The 20305-nt window shown below is 51.5% G+C and overlaps 1 protein-coding gene across 2 annotated transcripts in view; it reads right to left on the bottom strand.

Annotated features, from left to right (window-relative positions):
* The window catches only part of VASP (vasodilator stimulated phosphoprotein), a 42323-nt gene extending 22694 nt beyond the window's left edge, over positions 1–19629 (bottom strand). Inside the window, exon 1 of one of the 2 annotated variants that reach the window (XM_028741905.2) lies at positions 19141–19629. In XM_028741905.2, coding sequence (XP_028597738.2) covers positions 19141–19145 — 5 coding nt within the window. In that variant the 5' untranslated portion in view covers positions 19146–19629. Of the gene's footprint in view, positions 1–759; positions 1236–19140 lie in introns of those variants that run through there. The other variant, XM_077932400.1, reaches the window with a different exon arrangement.
* Positions 19630–20305: the final 676 nt, after the last annotated feature.

The following is a 20305-nucleotide window of genomic DNA, read 5'->3' as shown; positions in this document are numbered from 1 at the left end:
TGGTCGAGCCCTCCCTCTTACTTACTCAGATTTAAGTTGCTGGTTTTGAGCTTTAAAGTCCTTCACGGCCTAGGAAGACCCTCGTAGCTATGGGACCGCCTCTCCCGGTATGCCCCATGGAGAGCCTCAAGGTCCATAAATAGCAACACCCTAGTGGTCCCGGGCCCTAAAGAAGTCAGATTAGCCTCAACCAGAGCCAGGGCCTTTTCAGTGATGGCTCCAGCCTGGTGGAACGCTCTGTCTCATGAGACCAGGGCCCTAGGGGATCTGATTTCTTTCCTCAGGGCCTGTAAGACGGAGTTGTTCCGCCTGGCCTTTGGCTTGGAATCAACTTGATCCCCTCCCCCTCTATCCTTTTTCCTTTCTCCTTCTGTGGTGGAACTCCTATTTGGGGACTTCCCTGGCTTTTTTCTGGCCCACCTAGGACCAGTCTGGATAGTTGGCCTTGGTGAAGACTTGACATTTTCATCCCCCAAAAAGGTTTTTGATTTGAGTTTCTACTGAAATGAGGCTGCATTTTAATCTTGTTTTTAAGTTGCATTTTAATCAATTGTTTTTATACCTGGTGGTAGCTGCCCTGAGCCCAGTCTTGGCTGGGGAGGGCGGGGTATAAATAAAATTATTATTAATTATTATTATTGTTGTTGTTATTATTTTATTATGCACACACTCTGTTTCCTAAGCTGCACTCCTGCCTGTCTTCCTTGCCATGTTGGCATTGCAGCGCCACCTCCCCAGCCCTGCTTAGGTCTAAAGTACTTGTTGCAAAGACTCCTCTGAGTTCGCCCTCCAAGAAAAAGCGCTCCTTTGGCTTCCTCGAGCCGATTTGTTCTGGTCTTCTCCAGTTGCAGGCTGCCTGTTTTCTCCCTGCCTCTCGCCCGCTCCCCATTCCTGCTCCCGCAGAGTCGGGGCTGTGCCACAACTCGCCTGCAGCCCAGAGGCAGGAATCGTGGCCCAGGCCTGGCGCTGCCTGTTTGGATTAAGGGAGCGGCTGCCGTTTCCGCTTCACCCTTTGGTGCCTGGAGGGAGGCTGAGCTGCGGGGGAACCCGGTGTTTGTGTGTGCAAGGCCTTCTGTGTTTGGCAGTGCGGAGGGCAGAAACCTGAAAGGCCATAGTAGTAGTGATGTATGGAAGTGAGAGCTGGACCATAAAGAAGGCTGATCGCCGAAGAATGGGTGCTTTTGAATTATGATGCTGGAGGAGACTCTTGAGAGTCCCATGGACTGCAAGAAGATCCAACCTCTCCATTCTGAAGGAAATCAGCCCTGAGTGCTCACTGGAAGGACAGATCGTGAAGCTGAGGCTCCAAGACTTTGGCCACCTCATGAGAAGAGAAGACTCCCTGGAAAAGACCCTGATGTTGGGAAAGATGGAGGGCACATGGAGAAGGGGACGACAGAGGACGAGATGGTGGGACAGTGTTCTCGAAGCTACCAGCATGAGTTTGACCAAACTGCGGGAGACAGTGGAAGACAGGAGGGCCTGGCGTGCTCTGGTCCAGGGGGTCACGAAGAGTCGGACACGACTAAACAACAGCAACATCCCTTAATCTAGACAGGGACTTTGCTAGCAACTCAGAAGTCCCACCAATTTGCATACCCACACATACACATTTATACATAAATACAGGGCACAAGGAGAAGAGGGCGACAGAGGACGAGATGGTTGGATAGTGTTTTCGAGGTTACCAGCATGAGTTTGACCAAACTGCGGGAGGTAGCGGAGGACAGAGGTGCCTGGCGTGCTCTGGTCCAGGGGGTCACGAAGAGTCGGACACGACTAAACGACTAAACAACAACAACAACAACAATTGTTGCTGCGTTCCAAAGGAAGGATCCCAGGATCCAGGGTTTCCCAAACTTAGTGTTCTGTTGGGGAAACCCAGCCAGATGGGCGGGGTATACATTATTATTATTATTATTATTACACAGTCACAGAGTTGGAAGGGAACCTGACTCTCTGCAATGCAGGGATCGAACCTGCAACCTTGTTGGGAGACACCCGGGTTCAAATCCTCCCGTGGGTGACCTTGGGGCCAGCCACTGCCTCTCAACCTAAGCCCTACCTCGCTGGGTTGTTCTGAAGATGAAACAGGGAGTAGGGGGAGCGCTTTGCACCCCCTGGAGCACCTGGGAGAAAAAGGGGGGGATAAATCAGCAATAAATGAAGCAACAGGCAGGCAACGTCCTTCTGGTTTCAAGCCGAGAGCGACGTGGGGTGGAGAGGGGCCCGATCCACCTCATCCTCACCCCTCCCAGGTTGTGTTGAGCAACAACTGCAGCCCATCATGCGCCTCCAGCCCACGTCCGGCTCTCGCAAGCCACAGGTCCCTTCACAATCTCGCCACGGCCGCAGTGACGCAAGGTACACTTCCGAGACTACCTCGCTTTTAAGAGAGAAGGCAAAGACCCAAGCCGCCCGGAGGAGGGTTGTGCAAGGCCGGAGAAGCCCCGAGGTGTGGCTCTGCAACTGCTGCCAGCCAGAGCTGGCACCCACAAGCAAGAAACTGGGTCCCTGCAATGCCACCCGCGGACACCGCGGAGCAGGCGGATGGGTGCGTCGTTCGAGATGGGCATATATCTAGGTGCAGAGGAAGCTGGAGGAGACTTGGTCAGCCTAGGTCAGTGCTGCATGCACTCGCTGGCAGGGGCTTCCCAAGGTTCAGACAGCGGGCATTACCAGGAGAGGCCAGGGGTTTCCTGCCTGCCAGTGCTCAACCTCCGTCTAAGTAAGGTGCCAGTCCTCATGGAGTTTAGCACAGGGCTGTTTTATACAGGAAGCTACCGACTCAGACCTAGCTCAGGACTGCCTACACTGGCTGGCAGCTCCAGGAGGCGCATTCAGGGATTGAACCCGGGACCTTCTGCACGCCAAGCAAGGGCTCTGCCAGCCCTTGGAAGGTGGCGATGGACCGTCAAAAATTCCAGGCGGGTCTGAAGTTGAGGCAGTGCGGTGTAGTGGTTAGAGTGCGTCAGACCAGGACCTCGGAGAGACCAGGGTTTGAATCCTCATTCAGGCATGCTGCTTGCGGGTTCAGTTTGATGTATTATAGTATTTTAATATTTTTTTGGAAGCCGTCCAGAGTGGTTGGGGAAGCCCAGCCAGATGGGTGGGGTATAAATAATAAATTATTATTATTATTATTATTATTATTATTATTATTATTATCCCTCAGCCTAATCTACCTTGCAGGGTTGCTGTAGGGATTAAATGAGGAGGGGGAGAAGAACCAGGTACCCCACCCTGAGCTCCTTGCAGAAAAGGGTGCGATATAAATGCCAAAAATATAAATAAAATCCAATTCACAGACACACACACATACATTTTTGCAACGGCCAATGTTTCTCAGAAACGGCTTGGGGAACCTTGGCTCAGCAATACCCAGAATCCTTTGAGACGCATCTAATCGGATGTTGCTTTGAAACCGCTGCGACATTTTCTCTCTATCCCGTCCTCTCCCTCCCCAGCCGTCGCATTTTTCCCTTTGCAAAAATGTTTGTTTGCATTCTGGGGTCAGGCTGCAGGCCCAGAGCAAAGGTCTCTCTCTTTCTCTCTCTCTCCAGCTCACAAATGGAGGAACATTTGCTGGAGAGGAAGGTTTTGTGAAATGTGGAACTTGCTCCGCCAAGTATCCCAAGACACAAAAATTACAGCAGAAATAAACCACCTTCCCTTTCATAACCTCGTGGGGGGGGGGGCAAGAGAAAGAGGAAGACCTGCAAACACAACTCCTGGGTCCTGCTACTTGCAAGCCAGCTCAAGTAGTTCCCTCGCTTCCTTCTGCCTCAGTTTCCCCTCTATGTAAAGAGACACCTTCTTACAGACCGCTCCAGGGCAAACAGGGGTGGGTGCAGGGTCTTCTCAAGATAAGCCCAGCACTTCAAAAGGTAAGTGTGATGCCTAGTGTGTGTGGGGGGGGCTGCAACCAGGCCTTCTGCACTCCAATACAGCTGCCCAGCAGGGTCTGGGCGTATAAGGTTTAGGATACTGCCTGATACCAAGTTCAGGTCAGTGTTGTCTACTCTGACCGGCAGCTCTCCAGGGTTATAGGTGAAGGACACTCCTAACACTACACCTTGGAGATCCTGCCAGCAGGGAAGGAACCTGGAGCCTTCTGGATGCCAAGCAGGTGTCCTACCCCAAGATATGGCCTAGGAACTGCAAATGCCAGGCTAGCGGGGGCCAAGTGAGAGCGCTGCAACCTGGGCACAAACCCCAATGCCAAGGCCGCCCCCCCCAAGCAGCTATAACCTCTGGTGGCTCCTGTCCCAAGGCGAAAGACTTCTGGGAAAAGATTTATAATGAAAAAAATGTTGAAATATGCATTTATAAAGAAACCAGAGGCCTTTCTTCTTGGAATAACAGGTTTGGAATTGCCCAAGAAAGATGTTAAATTATTTTTGTATGCCACAACGGCTGCTCGTATTTTGTTAGCTAAAAAGTGGAAAACCCAAGAATTACCAACGATAGAAGAATGGCAGGTGAAGATGATGGGTTTTTCGGAGCTAGCCGACCTACCCGGAAGAGTCTGCGACCAGAAGGAGGAGGAGTATCAGGAAGAGTGGAAGAAATTTAATGATTATTTAGTTAAATTTGTTAAGTTAAATTAACTGGAGATAGCTTGCAGATACTTAATGGGCTTAGGATTTTATTTATGTTAAGTGATGAAGTAATAATGTTTAATCCTATAAGGTGAAGATTTAAGGATGTTAAAGTTTAAGTTAAATTTCATAAAAATTGGGATTTGGAAAACCGTTAAACGGACATGCAATGAAATTCAACCAAGGGGAAGCGAGGAAGTCACTGAACAGAGTTAATAACTGTAACTTTCAATAAGGCTATGATCTCTGTTTTGTGTGTTTGTTTTTTATAATATTGTGAAAATCAATAAAAAAAATTGGGGGGGAAATATAGGGTAACCTCTGCGGGCTCAACTCAAACCTGGCTGTCCGAACCAAAACATGCCAGAGGTAAGAGGCAGCGAGGCTTTTGAATCCCAGTTCCTGGAAACCTCAAGAGCTGCTTGCAGGTTTTCCCTGGCCCCTAGGAGAACAGGATGCTGACCCCTGTCCTGATCCAGCAGCCCAGCTCTTCTAATGGAGCCTCCAGCTCCAGGGGCAGTCTATCTGCGTTCCTAGGTTCGCCGAGGCATTTGGCCTCTGCAAGAAAAGGAGACTGGACTAGTCTGCTCCTTTTAGGTTCAGAGGGCAAAGAGGACACCCGGTTTTCCTATTTTGGGAAAACAGAGCGAGGTAAGTGGGGGGGGGGGCAGTGCGGGAAACAGGCTGCCCCCCCTTTTACCCTGGCAGAGACTGAAAGAATAAGAATTGGCACCTGGAACGGCCAACCGGAAAAGAGGCGGAAGGAGGGAGGGCGGGAGAGCAAAAAGCAGCCTTTGCCCATATAAGGTAGACTTGAAGGACAGGCCGGATAATGTGGGAATGCAAGGCGGTTGGAGGCGCCCAGAGACATCCTGCACCGCCGTTGTCCCCCCCCCCCATCAGCAACCCTGCCTAAGCAAGGAAAAGCACCCCCAGCCCAGCTCAAAACATCCTGACATCATCCATCGCCTCCATTCTCTCCCTAAAGCAACCAACTTCCCCATAAAGGTATTCACAAAGGAAGTTTTTTTATTTTTGCTAGAGAGGGACTTTTCCTTCCCTCCCCCCATCCCAACACAGACACACTCCCCAAATTCCAGACTTGTGAGCTGGAAGCATTGCAAACTGATGGGGAGTGGGGGTGTGTGTGGCTGAGTTAAATTTGGGTCAGGGGGGGTCCAGAACAGAGCAACAGACAAGCAGGTACGGTTGGACTCAGGATTGCTTTCCATGTTACTTTCTCCAACTTGGTTAAAAAAAAAAGAAAAAGTGGTGGGTTTTTTCGGGAGGGGGGTGGGAATTGGCAGAGCCTTTGTTTTCTGCAGAGGGACAAGAGCGGCTCGGGGGTTTGGGGGGGGACTGGAAAAAGCCATTTATAATGGGCGTGTGTGTGCATTTTGGACGGCGTTCAAAGTCGTTTGGAATTAGCCGTGTAAACATCCCCCCCCCCTCCCTGAACACTGCAAGCACAAGAAACCGGCAGCTCACTCCCAGTTGGAGAGGGCGGCCCAAGATGGGGGGAGAAGTGACCCCCCCCTAAAAACACACACAATGATATCCCCTCCATCGGTGCACTCCTGTCATTGATATATATGGGATTTTCCCCTTTCAGAAATCTTAATGTGTTGCGCACAAGACTTCGCCCCTTGTGTGCCACCCCAGGAATTTTTTTTCCTGCTGCCCCCCCCAAAAAAAAATTAGCAGAGGGTGGCAAAGGGGAGCAGGGAGCTCTCAACCCTTCCAATGGGGAGAGGGGGATTCCCTTATCCTGAAATGCAAAGCCCTTTTCTAGAGCTCAGAGGAGCATCTGTAGTGTCGCACCCCCCCCCCAAAAAAATTCAGTCGCACCTGGGTTTCTCTGCCTGTTTCACTTCGACTTTCTTAGCGGGTTCCGGGGCGGGAGATTTCTTCCCCAGCGTGATCCTGCCAAAGCGAAGCACATTCCTGGTCTCTGGGAGGGCTAGAAGCCCAGGGAGACCCCCCAGGAGAGGGGGGGGGGTTTGAGGGTGGTCCTCAGCCCCCTCCCAGCCAGGCCTTTTCGGACAGTGCGTATAGCTTTGCCCCCCCCCAATCTCCAGAAATGCATCTTGCAAAGGGCAGAAGTGGGGGGCAAACCAGCCCCACTCTGCACCCTGCCATTGATAACTCCCTGCCCCCCACCCTGACCCAAATACTCATCCGCACTTGAGTTGCGTCGAATGGTGTTGGTCTTTGGCCTTGGGGGGGTCGGGAGCCTTGCTGGAAACGGAGAAAGTCAAAGGTCACAGAATCGTGGGGAGGGAACCTCAGAGGTCATCCATCCCAACCCCTGGTGGAAAACCTCCATTGGTGGGGAAATCGCCACCTTCCGAAGCCAAGGGAGCCAGAAAGCCCCCAGACTCCAGGAACCAGTCTGGAAAGGAGTGGGGGGTGTGTGTTTAAAACCATTCCTAAGAGTCAGAAACCAGAGGCCTTTCTACTTGAAATAATAGGAATGGAATTGCCCCCAAAAAAGACTATTTTTGTATGCCACCACAGTGGCAAGACTGCCGTTAGCTAAAAAGTGGAAATCGCAAGAAATTCCAGGGGTGGAAGATTGGCAGGTGAAGATGTTGGACTTTTTGGAGCTAGCCGACCTGACTGGAAGAATCCGCGACCAGAAAGAAGACGGGAAGAAATTTAAGGACTATTGAACTAAATATTGTAATATAAATAATCAGAAGTCACTTGAAAAGTACCAAACAGGCCGAGGATTAAAATAAGATTCAATTGTAAGTAAGTTGGGTTTAGAATATTAAGGAAAGAGAAGAAGATGGTTAATTGTTGGAAATAATTTTAGTTGAAGAATGATATTGGAGAGCTGTTATATGGAGATACAATGAAATTCAGAAGGGAGGGATTTGAGGAAGTCAATCAACAATGTAAGATAACTTGGGTTTTTCAAGTGATAGGTGTTTTTGTTGCTTTTTTTTAAAGCAATGTAATGTGCTTTCTCTTGTGTTTTCTTTTCTTCTATATTATACTTGTTATAATTGTGGAAAAAAATAATTTTTTGGGGGGGAAAAACAAAATAAAACCATTCCTAAGAGTCGGGGGGGGGCATTTTCAGGTTCCAGCCAGGGGCAGGTCCAAAACTTCCAAGATATTTTTTTTTGGGGGGGGGATTGCTTCCATCCCTAGAATACTCAATGATCTTGGGTACCACTTTCAAAGGCCTCTGCAGGTTTTGTGCGATAAGGGTGTGCACCCCAGGATAAGGAAGTTTTTTTGGGGGGGGCTACATGTCCCGCACGCAGGCCCAATCCATCCACACCTGAGCGTTGTGCCATGCTTCTCCACTTTGGGCGGATCCGGAGCCGGAGATCTGCCAGAGAGCAAAAAAACCACCACTACTCAGGTCGCCTATGGCGAACGGAGGGGGAAGCAAGGCGACCAGCGGTGGTCCCCCCCCCCCCAAGTGCTGGGAGCAGGCAAAAGCCACGCCTTGGGGCTAAGGGGGTAGGATGCGCCTGGATCTTGCCTGTGCTCGCCCCTGGAGAGCATCAGTAAGGAGGTGAAGTGGGGGGGGGGTGTTCCAGAGGCTTGTTCCCCCCCCCCAAAAAAACCTCCTCTTCTTCCTCCTAATCCCCTGAGCAGCCTTGTATTTGAGACGGCTGAGTCACTTCCTGAAAGGCCCGCAGCTTTTCCGGCCTTTTCCAGCTCAGGACAATTTGGGGAAAGGGGGGGGGTGGAGGGCCAGCAAGACCTAGGACTCTTGGGGGGGGGCAAGAAACACCTCCCTCCCTAAAAAACAGAACTGACAGAATATCAGGGCTGATCTTGGATGAGAAGGTGGAGGAGAGAGAAAAGGGACAGCTGGTCACGGCGGGGGGGGGGGGCAAGATGGGGGGGCAGAGAAGGGGCTGCAATCCATGTCGGAATTTCATGTTTAGCGGGGGGCAGGGAGAGCATGGTGGCATTTCCACAGGGCAGAATACGACCCACGCTGGTGACTCCAGCCCCCTCCCCTACACCCGGGAGGCCAGCAGAGGGCCCAATCCGAGGGGGGGCGGCGCGAAACAACCTTCCGAAGCGGCCCATGGTGTCCGACGTGGTGCCCCCGCCGCGCCCGGCCCGGGTGCAGGTCTCTCTGTCTTCCCCACCAGCCCTTACGATGCCTGGAAGACGTGTGAATCGGAACTCAGTGCCGCGTCACAATGCAGCGGCGCCCGGAACCTGCGACCCCCAAGAAGATTCCGGCGCTGGGGGGGGGCAGAGACTCAGGGTGAGGCCAGGCGGTTGAGGCAGCTCAGGATTAGGCCATTGGTCCATCTAGCCAAGCCTCCTATTCTCACAGTGGCCAAATACCCCAAAGAACCTAGGAATATAGATAGACTGCCCCTGGAGCTGGAGGTTCCATAAGAACCTGAGAAGATGCCCACGGGAAACCTGCAATCCAGGCATGGGTAGTAGCCATTGAATATGCCCAGTCTGAGGTTGGTGGCCACCACCCACCCCAGCCTCCTGTGGCAGTGAGTTCCACAGGTTAACTCTTTGCAGCAGCAGAAATCCTTTCTTTGCCCTGTGGCGGGGCAACACCCTGGCCCTTCGTTTGCAGAACAAGGCGTCCTGGGGCTCGCTGTTCTGGCTGGCTCATCCCTAGTGTTTGGGGCTGACAGCACTTAGTCATCTGAGGAATGAGGAAAATGGGGCTTAGCAGCCGCGCATGAAGCTGGCTCCAGTGCAAAATGAAGTCACGCTTTTAAATGCCGAATCTTCACCTCCCGTGTCCCCTATGAACGGCGCAGCTGCATCAGGAAAGAACGCCCCAGGACCCTGCTTCCGACAGAGGACAGCCAAGGTGCTTCTGGAATCTCCCAAGCAGAACACACACACAAACACACTTCTGCTACTTTTGTCCTCCGTCCCCAGTACATCAAATTTAGAGGTAGACACTCTCTGAACATGGAGGCTCCATTATCAGTCAATTCAGGGTCTTTGTTCCTGGCTGGTGGACCAAACCACCCCCCATGAATTTGTCTAATCTCTCCATCTCTCACACCAGAAGCATTTTTACTTGGCATTGTAGGAGAGGATATTAACAGACAGGACTAGAAATTGTTTTTATACGCAGCAACAGCAGCAAGAATATTATTGGCACAAAAATGGAAGCAAGAAGAATTGCCGACGAAAGAAGAATGGCAAATGAAATTAAGGGACTCTGCAGAATCAGATAAATTAACAGGAAGGATTCAAAACCGGCGGGATCAGAGATTCTTAGAGGACTGGAGTAAATATCTGAACTATTTGAAAAGCAATTGTGACGAACAGATTACGCTAGCAGGACTGCAAGGAGTTATGTAAGGAGGACTTTGTGAAATATTGCAAGGAAGACTTTGAAAAGAATTATTAGTTAAGGGCAATTAAAAGTAATAGAGAAATTAAGAAATGCAGAACAAGTGATAAAGAATGGAAAATCTTCAGAGGTTGTTGATGGAAGTCTAAAATATTGTATAAGATAAGGAGTTATGATAAATGATTGCTGGAATTTATATGTTAAAAAATTATTTCACCAAAAGTTGATTTCGGAAGCTGCCTGTCCCCTTCCCGCCCCAAACAATGGAGCATCTTTCTCCTGGAGATGAAATGGAACCTTTTCTCAGAGGAGTTCAAAGTATTACCATTGCACTCATTTCAGTGGTTAAGGCTAAGCAGCCTTTAAAAAGAGGAAGGTGGCAGAAGGGATCCCAAAGGGCATCTAGTCCAACCCCCGGACAATGCACGGTCCCCCATCCAATCTGAAACCCAACCGGACCCTGCTTAGCTTCGCAAACGTGCTAGCCGTTTTCTTGCTGCGCCACCAGGAGGAGGAACAGTTGAGGAGTCGTCAGCTGCGGTTCCTGCATTGGAGCGGGTTGGGCTGGATGACCTTAGGGGGACCCCTCCCAATTCTACGATTGCGTGAATTTGCCTTTTGAAAGGCTTGGTTTTAATTGGCATCTTACTGGGTATATGTGTGAGCCCACCTGGTGCTCCCACCTACCCCCAAAAAAGTTCTGTGCCAGCCACGGCTGATGGGAGTTGTAGTCCAACAAGATCTGAGGGCACCAAGATTGCCTTCAAGGCATAGGCCACAAGTCCCTGGGAGCCCAAGGGTTAACTTCCTCTTCCCAGTCAGTCCATGTACACAGTGGAAAAGGGAAATGGGACAGGCTGCTTCCTGATCTTTAGGTAATCAGCCAGGACTCATTAAATCGCCTGCAACATCTCAGACCCACAGTCAGTACTAAGCAACTCAGTCAAGTAATTGCAAAGCTCAGGGGTCTCTCTGGATTCTTGCCTGGGTCACCCATTTTACAGATTAGGAAAGTTAAGGCAGGAAGGGGGAAAGGCTGGATCTCAAACGAGACATGGCAGACAGGCACACACATGTCAGCACATAGACAGAGAAAGAGGTGTTTTTGTTCCTTGTCAAAGTGAAAAAATGAAAATGGGACGCGGGTGATGCTGTGATCTAAACCACTGGGCCTAGGGCTTGCCAATCAGAAGGTCGGCGGTTCGAATCCCCGCAACGGGGTGAGCTCCCGTTGCTCGGTCCCTGCTCCTGCCAACCTAGCAGTTCGAAAGCACGTCAAAGTGCAAGTAGATAAATAGGTACCGCTCCGGCGGGAAGGTAAACGGTGTTTCCGCGCGCTGCTATGGTTCGCCATGCTGGCTACATGACCCAGAAAAACTGTCTGCGGACAAACGCCGGCTCCCTCAGCCAATAAAGAGAGATGAGCGCCGCAACCCCAGAGTCGTTCGCGACTGGACTTAATGGTCAGGGGTCCTTTACCTTTTTTATGTGAAAAATGCTTCTGCCTTTTGGGTCAGAAACCTTGCAAGGCCAAATGCCAGCCTGGTGTAGTGGTTAGAGCGTCCGACTAGGACCTGGGAGAGACCAAGGTTCAACTCCCGTCCCCCACTCATCCAGGACACTCACTGGGTGCAACTTTGGAAACCAGTCATAACATCATAGAATTGGAAGGGACCCTGAGGGCTACTAGACTACTGCAACATGCTCTATGTGGGGCTACCTTTGAAGGTGACCAGGAAACTACAACTAATCCAGAATGTGGCAGCTAGACTCATTACTGGGAGTGGCTGCTGAGACCATATAACACCGGTCTTGAAAGACCTACATTGGCTCCCAGTACGTTTCCGAGCACAATTCAAAATGTTGGTGCTGACCTTTAAAGCCCTAAACAGCCTCGGTCCAGTATATCTGAAGGAGCGTCTCCACCCCCATCATTGTTCTGCCCGGACACTGAGGTCCAGCTCCGAGGGCCTGCTGGCGGTTCCCTCACTGAGAGAAGTGAGGCTACAGGGAACCAGACAGAGGGCCTTCTCGGTGGTGGCACCTGCCCTGTGGAACACCCTCCTACCAGATGTCAAAGAGAAAAACCAACTACCAGCCTTTTAGAAGACATCTGAAGGCAGCCCTGTTCAGGGAAGCTTTTAATGTTTGATGCATTACTGTTTTTTAATATTTTGTTGGAAGCCGCCCAGCGTGGCTGGGGAAGCCCAGCCAGATGGGCAGGGTATTAATAATAATAATAATAATAATAATAATAATAATAATAATAATAATAATAATAATTATTATTATTATTATTATTATTATTATTATTATTATTATTATTATTTCCATCCCAACTTCCTGTTGGCCCAGTCTACCTCACAGGGTTGCTGTGGGGGATGAAATGAGGCAGGGTTTAGGAAAAGCATCCGCCCAAGTCCTCCACATGAGACTTCAACGATTCAGTCCTTGCAATGCAAAACTTTGAGCTTAGTAGCTGGCTGAGCAGGGGGTTGGACTAGATGACCTTGGGGGGTCCCAGCTCTACACTTCCATGTTTCTAAGCATCTTCGTTCCCCAAAGTGGCTGGGGGAGGGCTTTCGGGGGGGGCATGCAACATAACCCCCCCTTCACTCCCAGACAGCTGGAAGCTTCTCAGCTGTTGAAAGATACCAGAAAGAGACCCCCAAGTAGCAGACATTTGGGGGGGGGAGAGAAAATAAAATCACCAGTTGCTGCAGCTGCTGAAACTTCTCAGGCCTCCCCCCGCAGCTCTAACCACTAGGCGCTGCACGAAGACGCAAATAAAACCCTGGCCGGCCGCTGAAATCCGCTTCTCCTACCCACAGCTTTCAGTGTTGACGTGGTCTCCGGACATGGAAGCGAGAAAAGCTGTGGGTTTTCAAGGGGTCGGGAAGGTGGGGGTTGTTTCTGCACAGCTGCAAATGCCCCCCACTGCCATGACCCAGACCCGACAGAAAACGGAGTGCTCTGGGGGTCAGGATTCATGGAAGGCTCTTTTGCACCTTGCCAAATGCAAAATAAAGGCTTTGCAAATGAGAGGGACCAAAGGGCCTTTTGTGGTTTTGTTTGAAGAGGGGAGAGGTGGATTCGATGAGGTCCTGGAACTGCAGAGCTGAAAGGGAGCCCAAAGTTCCTCTAGTCCACCCCCCCCCCCCAAATGCAAGGTCATACCGGTGCCAGGAAACTCTAATTGCTGGTGTGCTGCGAACAACCTCGATACTCCTGTCTGCTGAGAAAGGAGTAAAAACCTCCCTCCCCTGTGCTAACCGCAAGGATGGAGGTCGAGAGCCACTGATGGGAGCTGGGTTCGAATCCCTGCTCAGCTGGGTGTGTGACTTTGGTTCAGTCACAGACTCTCAGCCTAGCCTACTCCGCAGGGTCGTTGTGAGGACTAAGTGAGGTGGACACCACCTTAGAAGAAAGAGACAGGGGAGGGGGAAATGTATAAATGTAGTCGTCAAAGATTTCTCAGTATATATCCGAGAGTCAACGAACTCAGATCTGAAACTGTTCCGCATCACGCAACTTCTCTGTGAAATCAAGTTCCTGCCCAGAAGTTTGCAAGACAGACAGTTCAACCCCAGCAGTGAAGGGGAACCAAGTCCCAGGTCAGCTACTCTTAACACAGACCATTGGGCTGCTCCGGACTACAGTTCCCATCAGTCCTAGCATATCAGCCAGGGATGATGGGAGTTGTAGTCCAGAACACATCTGGAGATGGCACTAGGTTGCTGCACAGTCAGGAAAAAAACAATGCTGTCCCGGGTTGTAAAGACTGCAGAGAGAATAATTGGGTGCACTCTTCCCACCCTGGATCAAATTTACGCTTCGAGGTGCCATAAGAAAGCTGCAGAGATAGCGCAGGATAGTGCACACCCCAAAAATGATCTCTTTCAGCTTCTGCCTTCTAGAAGAAGGTACAGGGTTATTAAGACTAGGACTAGCCGCCTGAGAAACAGTTTCTATCCAAATGCGATTTTGGTTTTAAACGCAGTGTAAAGAGTCTCTATGGGAGTATATTATATTTTAAAATGGGGTATCAGAGTTTTTAGGGGGCTAACCAGGTTGGGATAGCTGGGGTAGCAGGCTTGTTGGTTTTTGAATGTCTTGTGTAGATTTTTCAATTTCGTTGTTCTGTATGGGACAATGACAATGAAGATTATCGTATCGTATTGTTGGGGAATTCTGTGTTTAAAATGTATTATTGAAAGACAGAGTTATTTAGCCTAAAGAAGGCAGGCATGGGGTGGCAGAGAATGAAGTTTTAGAGCCATCAGAATAAATGAACGTGGCTGCGACAGGTCCATCGATTTCGAAAGGTCTATTCTGAGTAAAGCTAAGAGCTGGAAGGGATCTCCAAGGGCCATCTAGTCCAACCCAATGAAATAATGCAGGAATCGCAGCGAAAGAATCGAAGGGAAGTCCCACCTCGATAATCTTTCGGAGCTGTTTGAGCGTGCCGTCAAGAGCAGAGACAGGAACAACCCAGCGGTAGACATGGCAAGCTTAGACTTCCCCCAAAAAGAGCTTTTGACAAAGTCCGACACACCAAAGGCTCTTGAGGGAACTTAATCATGGAATAAGGAGACAATTCTCTAGTGACTCAAAGTCGTCTCACCCTGTGAGGAGTCAACCAAGGAAATGAATGGGCGGCTGTTTCAGAACATGCAGCGCACGACTGACCTCAAATGCTGCGAGACGCAGATTTAAAAAGGGATTGGACTCATGTTTGCAGCCCACTTTTAGCCAGAGCAGCGAAGTGGAGCCTCCATCAACAGCAGCAGCCTACATGAAAACACCGGCTGCCAGGATGTTCAGCTTTCCCTTGTGGCCTACTAGAGATAACTGGATGACCGACACTGGAAACATGTCCGGAGGCCAGACTAGGTCATTCACTCTTGAGATAACCAGACCCACAGGTCAGGGGTCGCAGTCCCCATTTTTTTAAGAAAAGGCAGCATATAAGAGGATCTGGCCGATATTTTTGGAGTCCCTCCGGAGCTACTGATGAGGGAATCTGCACCCCACTGTCGACATAATACGGCGTTTTATGGCTTAAGTGAGGGCGGCAGGTCTCTGGCCTCAAGGCGCTTACAGTCTTAAAATTAATTTAGCCTCCTCTGTGCCCTTTGAGACACCCAGAGCTCCCCATTTAAATGAACACTCAGTGTAACCTACCCAAATGAATGGACCTAGCTTAGCCACGTCCATCCATTTCAATGGGTATACCCCAGGGGAAGGGACGCGGGTGGCGCTGTGGGTTAAACCACAGAGCCTAGGACTTGCTGATCAGAAGGTCAGCGGTTCGAATCCCCGCGACGGGGTGAGCTCCCGTTGCTTGGTCCCTGCTCCTGCCAACCCAGCAGTTCGAAAGCACGTCAAAGTGCAAGTAGATAAATAGGTCCCACTCCGGCGGGAAGGGAAACGGCGTTTCCATGCGCTGCTCTGGTTCGCCAGAAGCAGCTTAGTCATGCTGGCCACATGACCCGGAAGCTGTACGCCGGCTCCCTTGGCTACTAAAGCGAGATGAGCGCCGCAACCCGAGTCGATCACGACTGGACCTAATGGTCAGGGGTCCCTTTACCTTTACCTTACCCCGGGGAAAACTTAGCCAACAACCACCCACAACTCCCTTCCTTCCCATCCCAGGGAAATCTCAATGCCAGAGGGATCCTTGTCTCCAGATCGCGCAAAACGCCAGACAGGACTTTTCTCCGAAATCCTCCAAGTACGTCCTGCTACACCAGCCGTTTCCAAAATTCTGGGGGTCACACACCGCCCGCTTGGTCCCATAAACTCACCCCCAGCAGTCTATAAAAAGCATTATTCAGAACAGTGGTTTGCACGGCACACTATGGAAGAGAATAGTAAAATAGAACTCAAAGCAGCGAACGGCACATTTATTCAGAACCCAAACAAAACTATTTAGTTTGATTCATCTGAACAAAGTTCTTGGGCTTGCTCCAGGGACACCAGCTTTTTGAAGTCTGATGGTCATTTGCACCTCCAGTGACCCCCCAACAAGGAATCCTGCCCACCCCCACTTTGGGACAACCCCCCCAAGTCCTACACGCTCCCTTTCCCTGCATTTCCTCCTAATGAGACCAAGAACTCTGTGAGCCCTTCAAGGCCGACTAATTCGGTGGTGATGCTGATGAGGGCAGCCCAGGCAGTGATAAATCTTGTCAGCCTTTAAGGCGTCACTGCACTCCGCGTCTCAGCGAAGATGACAAACTGACCTCTTCCGGGTTGCTTAACCTGCAAAACACACCCTGCCTCCCCCACACCCCCACCTCAACTTTCCTTCTCGTATTGTAAGGCTGCAGGCAGGGGCTGCCCTTTTTAAAATAAAAAATAAAAAATTGCAATACAGCAACTAGAGATCGGCTTATAGATAAAGCATATCATAGATTTTAAACTCAGGGCCCCGCGCTTGATCTGAATCTATTTCCCCTACAGTTCACTTCCTTTTGCTTTCAGGGGATCGGGGCCACAGATACAGCTTTCCGCTGGATTAAGGAGGCGAGGGGAGAATGCCATTTACACCCCAGCTTTTTCAAGGAGCTCAACCTCCACCAACCTCCTCATTTCACCCCCCACAACAACCCTGTGAGGTAGGTCAGGCTGGGAGGCCGTGAATGGACCCCCCCAGGTGACACTCAATGGCCGAGTGGGGGTTCGAACCCTGATCTGACACACCAACATCAGTGTTTCCCCAAACTGGAGTCTCCCGCTGTTTTGGGACTACAATTCCCATCATCCCTGATGGGAGTTAGGGATGATGGGAGTTGTAGTCTACTGCTCTAACCACTACACCACACCGCCTCTTCCCTTGGTTTGGAACGGCTGGTACTTTCCAACTCTGCGGTTCTATAATTCTATAATCTGGTGACTCGGGGATGGGAGCCGGGGAGGAATCTCCAAAAACTGCCGACTCAGGATGAACTCCTGCCCATCAGCGCCTCCTTGTCAGCCTAATTTCTGAAGGAGGGGGGCTGCTTGTCTCTTTCTCCTCTTGACCTCAGAACCCTCCCTGTTAGGCTCAGAAATTATTACACTACGTCAACGCAGCAGGGGAAAACACTCTGCACGTGCTCAGAAGCACAACCTCGCAAGTCCCAGGACACAGAAAATGAGGTGGGAGGGCTTAAGACCTACCTGAGACTTGAGACTTAAGATTTGGGGGCAGCTTGAGCCTGGACAACCTTAAATAGCCTGCCTTGAAATAGGTTTACAATTCCAAACCTGCATTCACTGAGAGAGACGTGGAGGGAGGTGGGGGTCTTTGGTGCCCCCCCTCAACTTGAGGAAAGGAGCGAAGGGGGCACAACGGGGGCAGGATCAGGGCCAGGATCGCAAGGGGAAGAGAGATCGAGCTTTGGGGTGCCCCTCACTCCCTTGCAATACCTGAGAAGGGGGCGCAGTGGTACATAAAGCCAGTCCGGTCATCATCAGACAAGGATCCGTTCAAGAGGACTGACCGCTTATCAGATGTCCAGCATTGGCCAGAACCTCTTGGACCCGCCGGACCAGCACCCCAAATTCGGGAAGTGTCTTGGGCTCCAGGAAAGATCACCCTCCCTGTCCCATCAGAGGGGCGGAGCCACCCCCCTCTCAGGAATGCCCTCCTGGGAGAAAACGACTTCCTGTGTCCTTAAAGGGGGGGGGGTGTTATTTGTTCCTTAGGTGTGGGGCTGCAAGGAACTAAGTAGCATACATGGATCACAGAAACCAACCTTTGAGGTTCCTCTCCGCTCACAACAGATCAGAGGTGTCGCTCCCCCCCTTCGACTTGACCCCTTGCAGCCCCCACCCCAAATCCTGACCTTCAGTCCTCTATTGCAGAACTAGGAAATGCCCCCCTCCGCCCCCAAAAAACTTAAAACTCCCAGCCCAACGCGAAATGCATGCACAACCCCCTGGGAAAGAAATTGCATTCCTCACAACACCCCCCCCCGCCCCACTTATGGAGGACACGAGGCAGCTGTGGGGCAAATCTACAGTATCCTTATCTCTTCCTGCTCCCCCCTTGCCCGGGGCGTGGCTCGTTTCCCTCCCCCCGTAGAAACTCCCCAACAAACTCCGCTGCCGTCCTGGAAGTCTCCCCCCTTATCTCAAGCGGGGGGGGGGGCGAGCGATGAAGTCACACGGAAGGGCGTGGCTTCAGACATCAACTTGGGGTGCCCCCATTCAACCCCATGGCCTGCGTGTGTCCACAGTCATTCCGACAACAGGATTTTTTTTGGGGGGGGTTGATTGTATCATCTCTTGCCTCTTCCAAAGTGGGGGGCGGGGGAGTGCCAATCTCTCCTCCTATATAGGGGAACATTTCCCCACTTCCGGAAAACACGCTCGATTGGGCTTCAAAGAGAGGGCAGAAACGACCCCCCCCCATTTTAAAAAGAAGCTTCTAACAGTTTCTGTGTTTTGGAGGGGGGGGTGGTAATCTTTGCCACGTGCACCTCTCTCCCAAGCGGTTACAAAAGGAACCAGGAAAACCGCGTAATGTGGGAAGGCTGCCCCAAAACAGCAACCCCCAATGTTCTAGGGTTCCCCAAAACAGCAACCCCCAATGTTCTAGGTTCCCCAAAACAGCAACCCCCAATGTTCCGGGTCCCCCAAAACAGCAACCCCCAATGTTCTAGGTTCCCCAAAACAGCAACCCCCAATGTTCCGGGTCCCCCAAAACAGCAACCCCCAATGTTCCGGGTCCCCCAAAACAGCAACCCCCAATGTTATGGGTCCCCCCAAACAGCAACCCCCTAATGTTCCAGGTCCCCCAAAACAGCAACTCCTAATGTTCCAGGTCCCCCAAAACAGCAACCCCCAATGTTCCAGGTCCCCCAAAACAGCAACCCCCAATTTTCTAGGTTCTCCAAAACAGCAACCCCCAATGTTCCGGGTCCCCCAAAACAGCAACCCCCAATGTTTTAGGTCCTCCCCCCCCAGGAAAAAAAAAATCTGCGCCGGTTGCAGCCTCGACGGGAGGGCGGGGACGCGGGTGCCGCCGCGCTCCTTTCTTCGGAGCAGCCTCGGCGTGCCGCCTCCCGTCTCCCCGCTTGCTCCTTCCTCGGGGCGGAGGCCCACGGGGAACCCAGACGGCGCCCCCCCCCGCCCGAAATCCCGGCTCCCGCAGCCCAGACAACAAAGGCGCCCTTCTCCCTCCCTCCCTCCGCCGCCGCCGCCGCCGCGCCCGGGCAGCAGGTAGCACTAACCGACCTCATGTCTGCGGGCTCCGTGCGCGGCGCCGCCGCTCCTCCGACTGCCGCTTCCGCTGGGCTGCCGCTCGCCCAGACCTGGCTGGGTGGGGACGGGGGTGGGGCCGCCAGGAGGCCGGGCCGGAGACCCGGAGAGGAGGCGGCTGCCGTCGCTGCCGCCGGAGCTCCAGGCTCAGACAGCAGCAGCACCGGGAGCCACCGGCGCCGCAGCAGCGTCCGCTCCGGTCCCCATCCGCCGCCGCTCCCCGCTTTCCTTCCTCCGGCCCGCGGCTACCTCGGCCCGGCCCGCCGCCCCATGGTCCCGATCCTGCCTCGCCAGAGAAGGAGGGGAGGCGGAGAAAGAGGGAGGGGAGGCGGAGGAGGAGAGAGGGGCGCGGGCACGCGCACGCGCGCTCCCGCGCCAGCCTCGCCTCCCTCCCGCGCGCGCCCTCTTTGATGTGGTTACAATGTTGCCGCCCCCGCCCCTCACTTCCTCTTTTTCTTCCCTCTCACTTTTCTCCCCCCCTTTGCTACATTTCATTCCGAAATTCCACTCCGCCTCCTCCCCCCCGCGCCGCGTTTCCACAATGCACCGCTCCGGCCCCGTCTTAAAAGGGGCGCGGCGGAGGGGGCGCCTTAAAAGGGCGATCGGAGGCGGGGGGGGGAGAGTGCGGGGGGAAGACGGGAGCGCGCCCCCGATGGGGACTTACAAATAATAATAATAATTTTTTTCCAAATTTTTTTTATTAGTTTTCACAACATTATAAACAAACATATAAGACAAACAAACATAAACCAGAGCCTTATTGAAAATTACACTTAATATCTTTGTTAAGTGACTTCCTCGCTTCCCCTTGGTTGAGTTTCATTGCATGTCCTTTTAACGGTTTTCCAAATCACAGTTCTTATAAGATTTAACTTAAACATTGACATCCTTAGATCTTCAGATGATGAAATTAAACATGTTAATTCGACGCTTAACATAAATAAAATCCTGAGCCAATTAAGTATCTGCAAGCTGTTTTCAGTTAATTTAACTTAACTTATTTAACGATGTAATCCACTCTTCCTGGGAAAAGATTTATAACGAATTGAAAAAAATGTTAAAATATACATTTATAAAGAAACCAGAGGCCTTTCTTCTTGGAATAACAGGTTTGGAATTGCCCAAGAAAGATGTTAAACTC

The sequence above is a fragment of the Podarcis muralis genome, chromosome 7 (assembly GCF_964188315.1).
Source record: "Podarcis muralis chromosome 7, rPodMur119.hap1.1, whole genome shotgun sequence".
NCBI lineage: Eukaryota > Metazoa > Chordata > Lepidosauria > Squamata > Lacertidae > Podarcis > Podarcis muralis.
The sequence above is the reverse complement of the archived record's forward strand: the minus strand, read 5'-3'. Positions and strand labels throughout refer to the sequence as shown.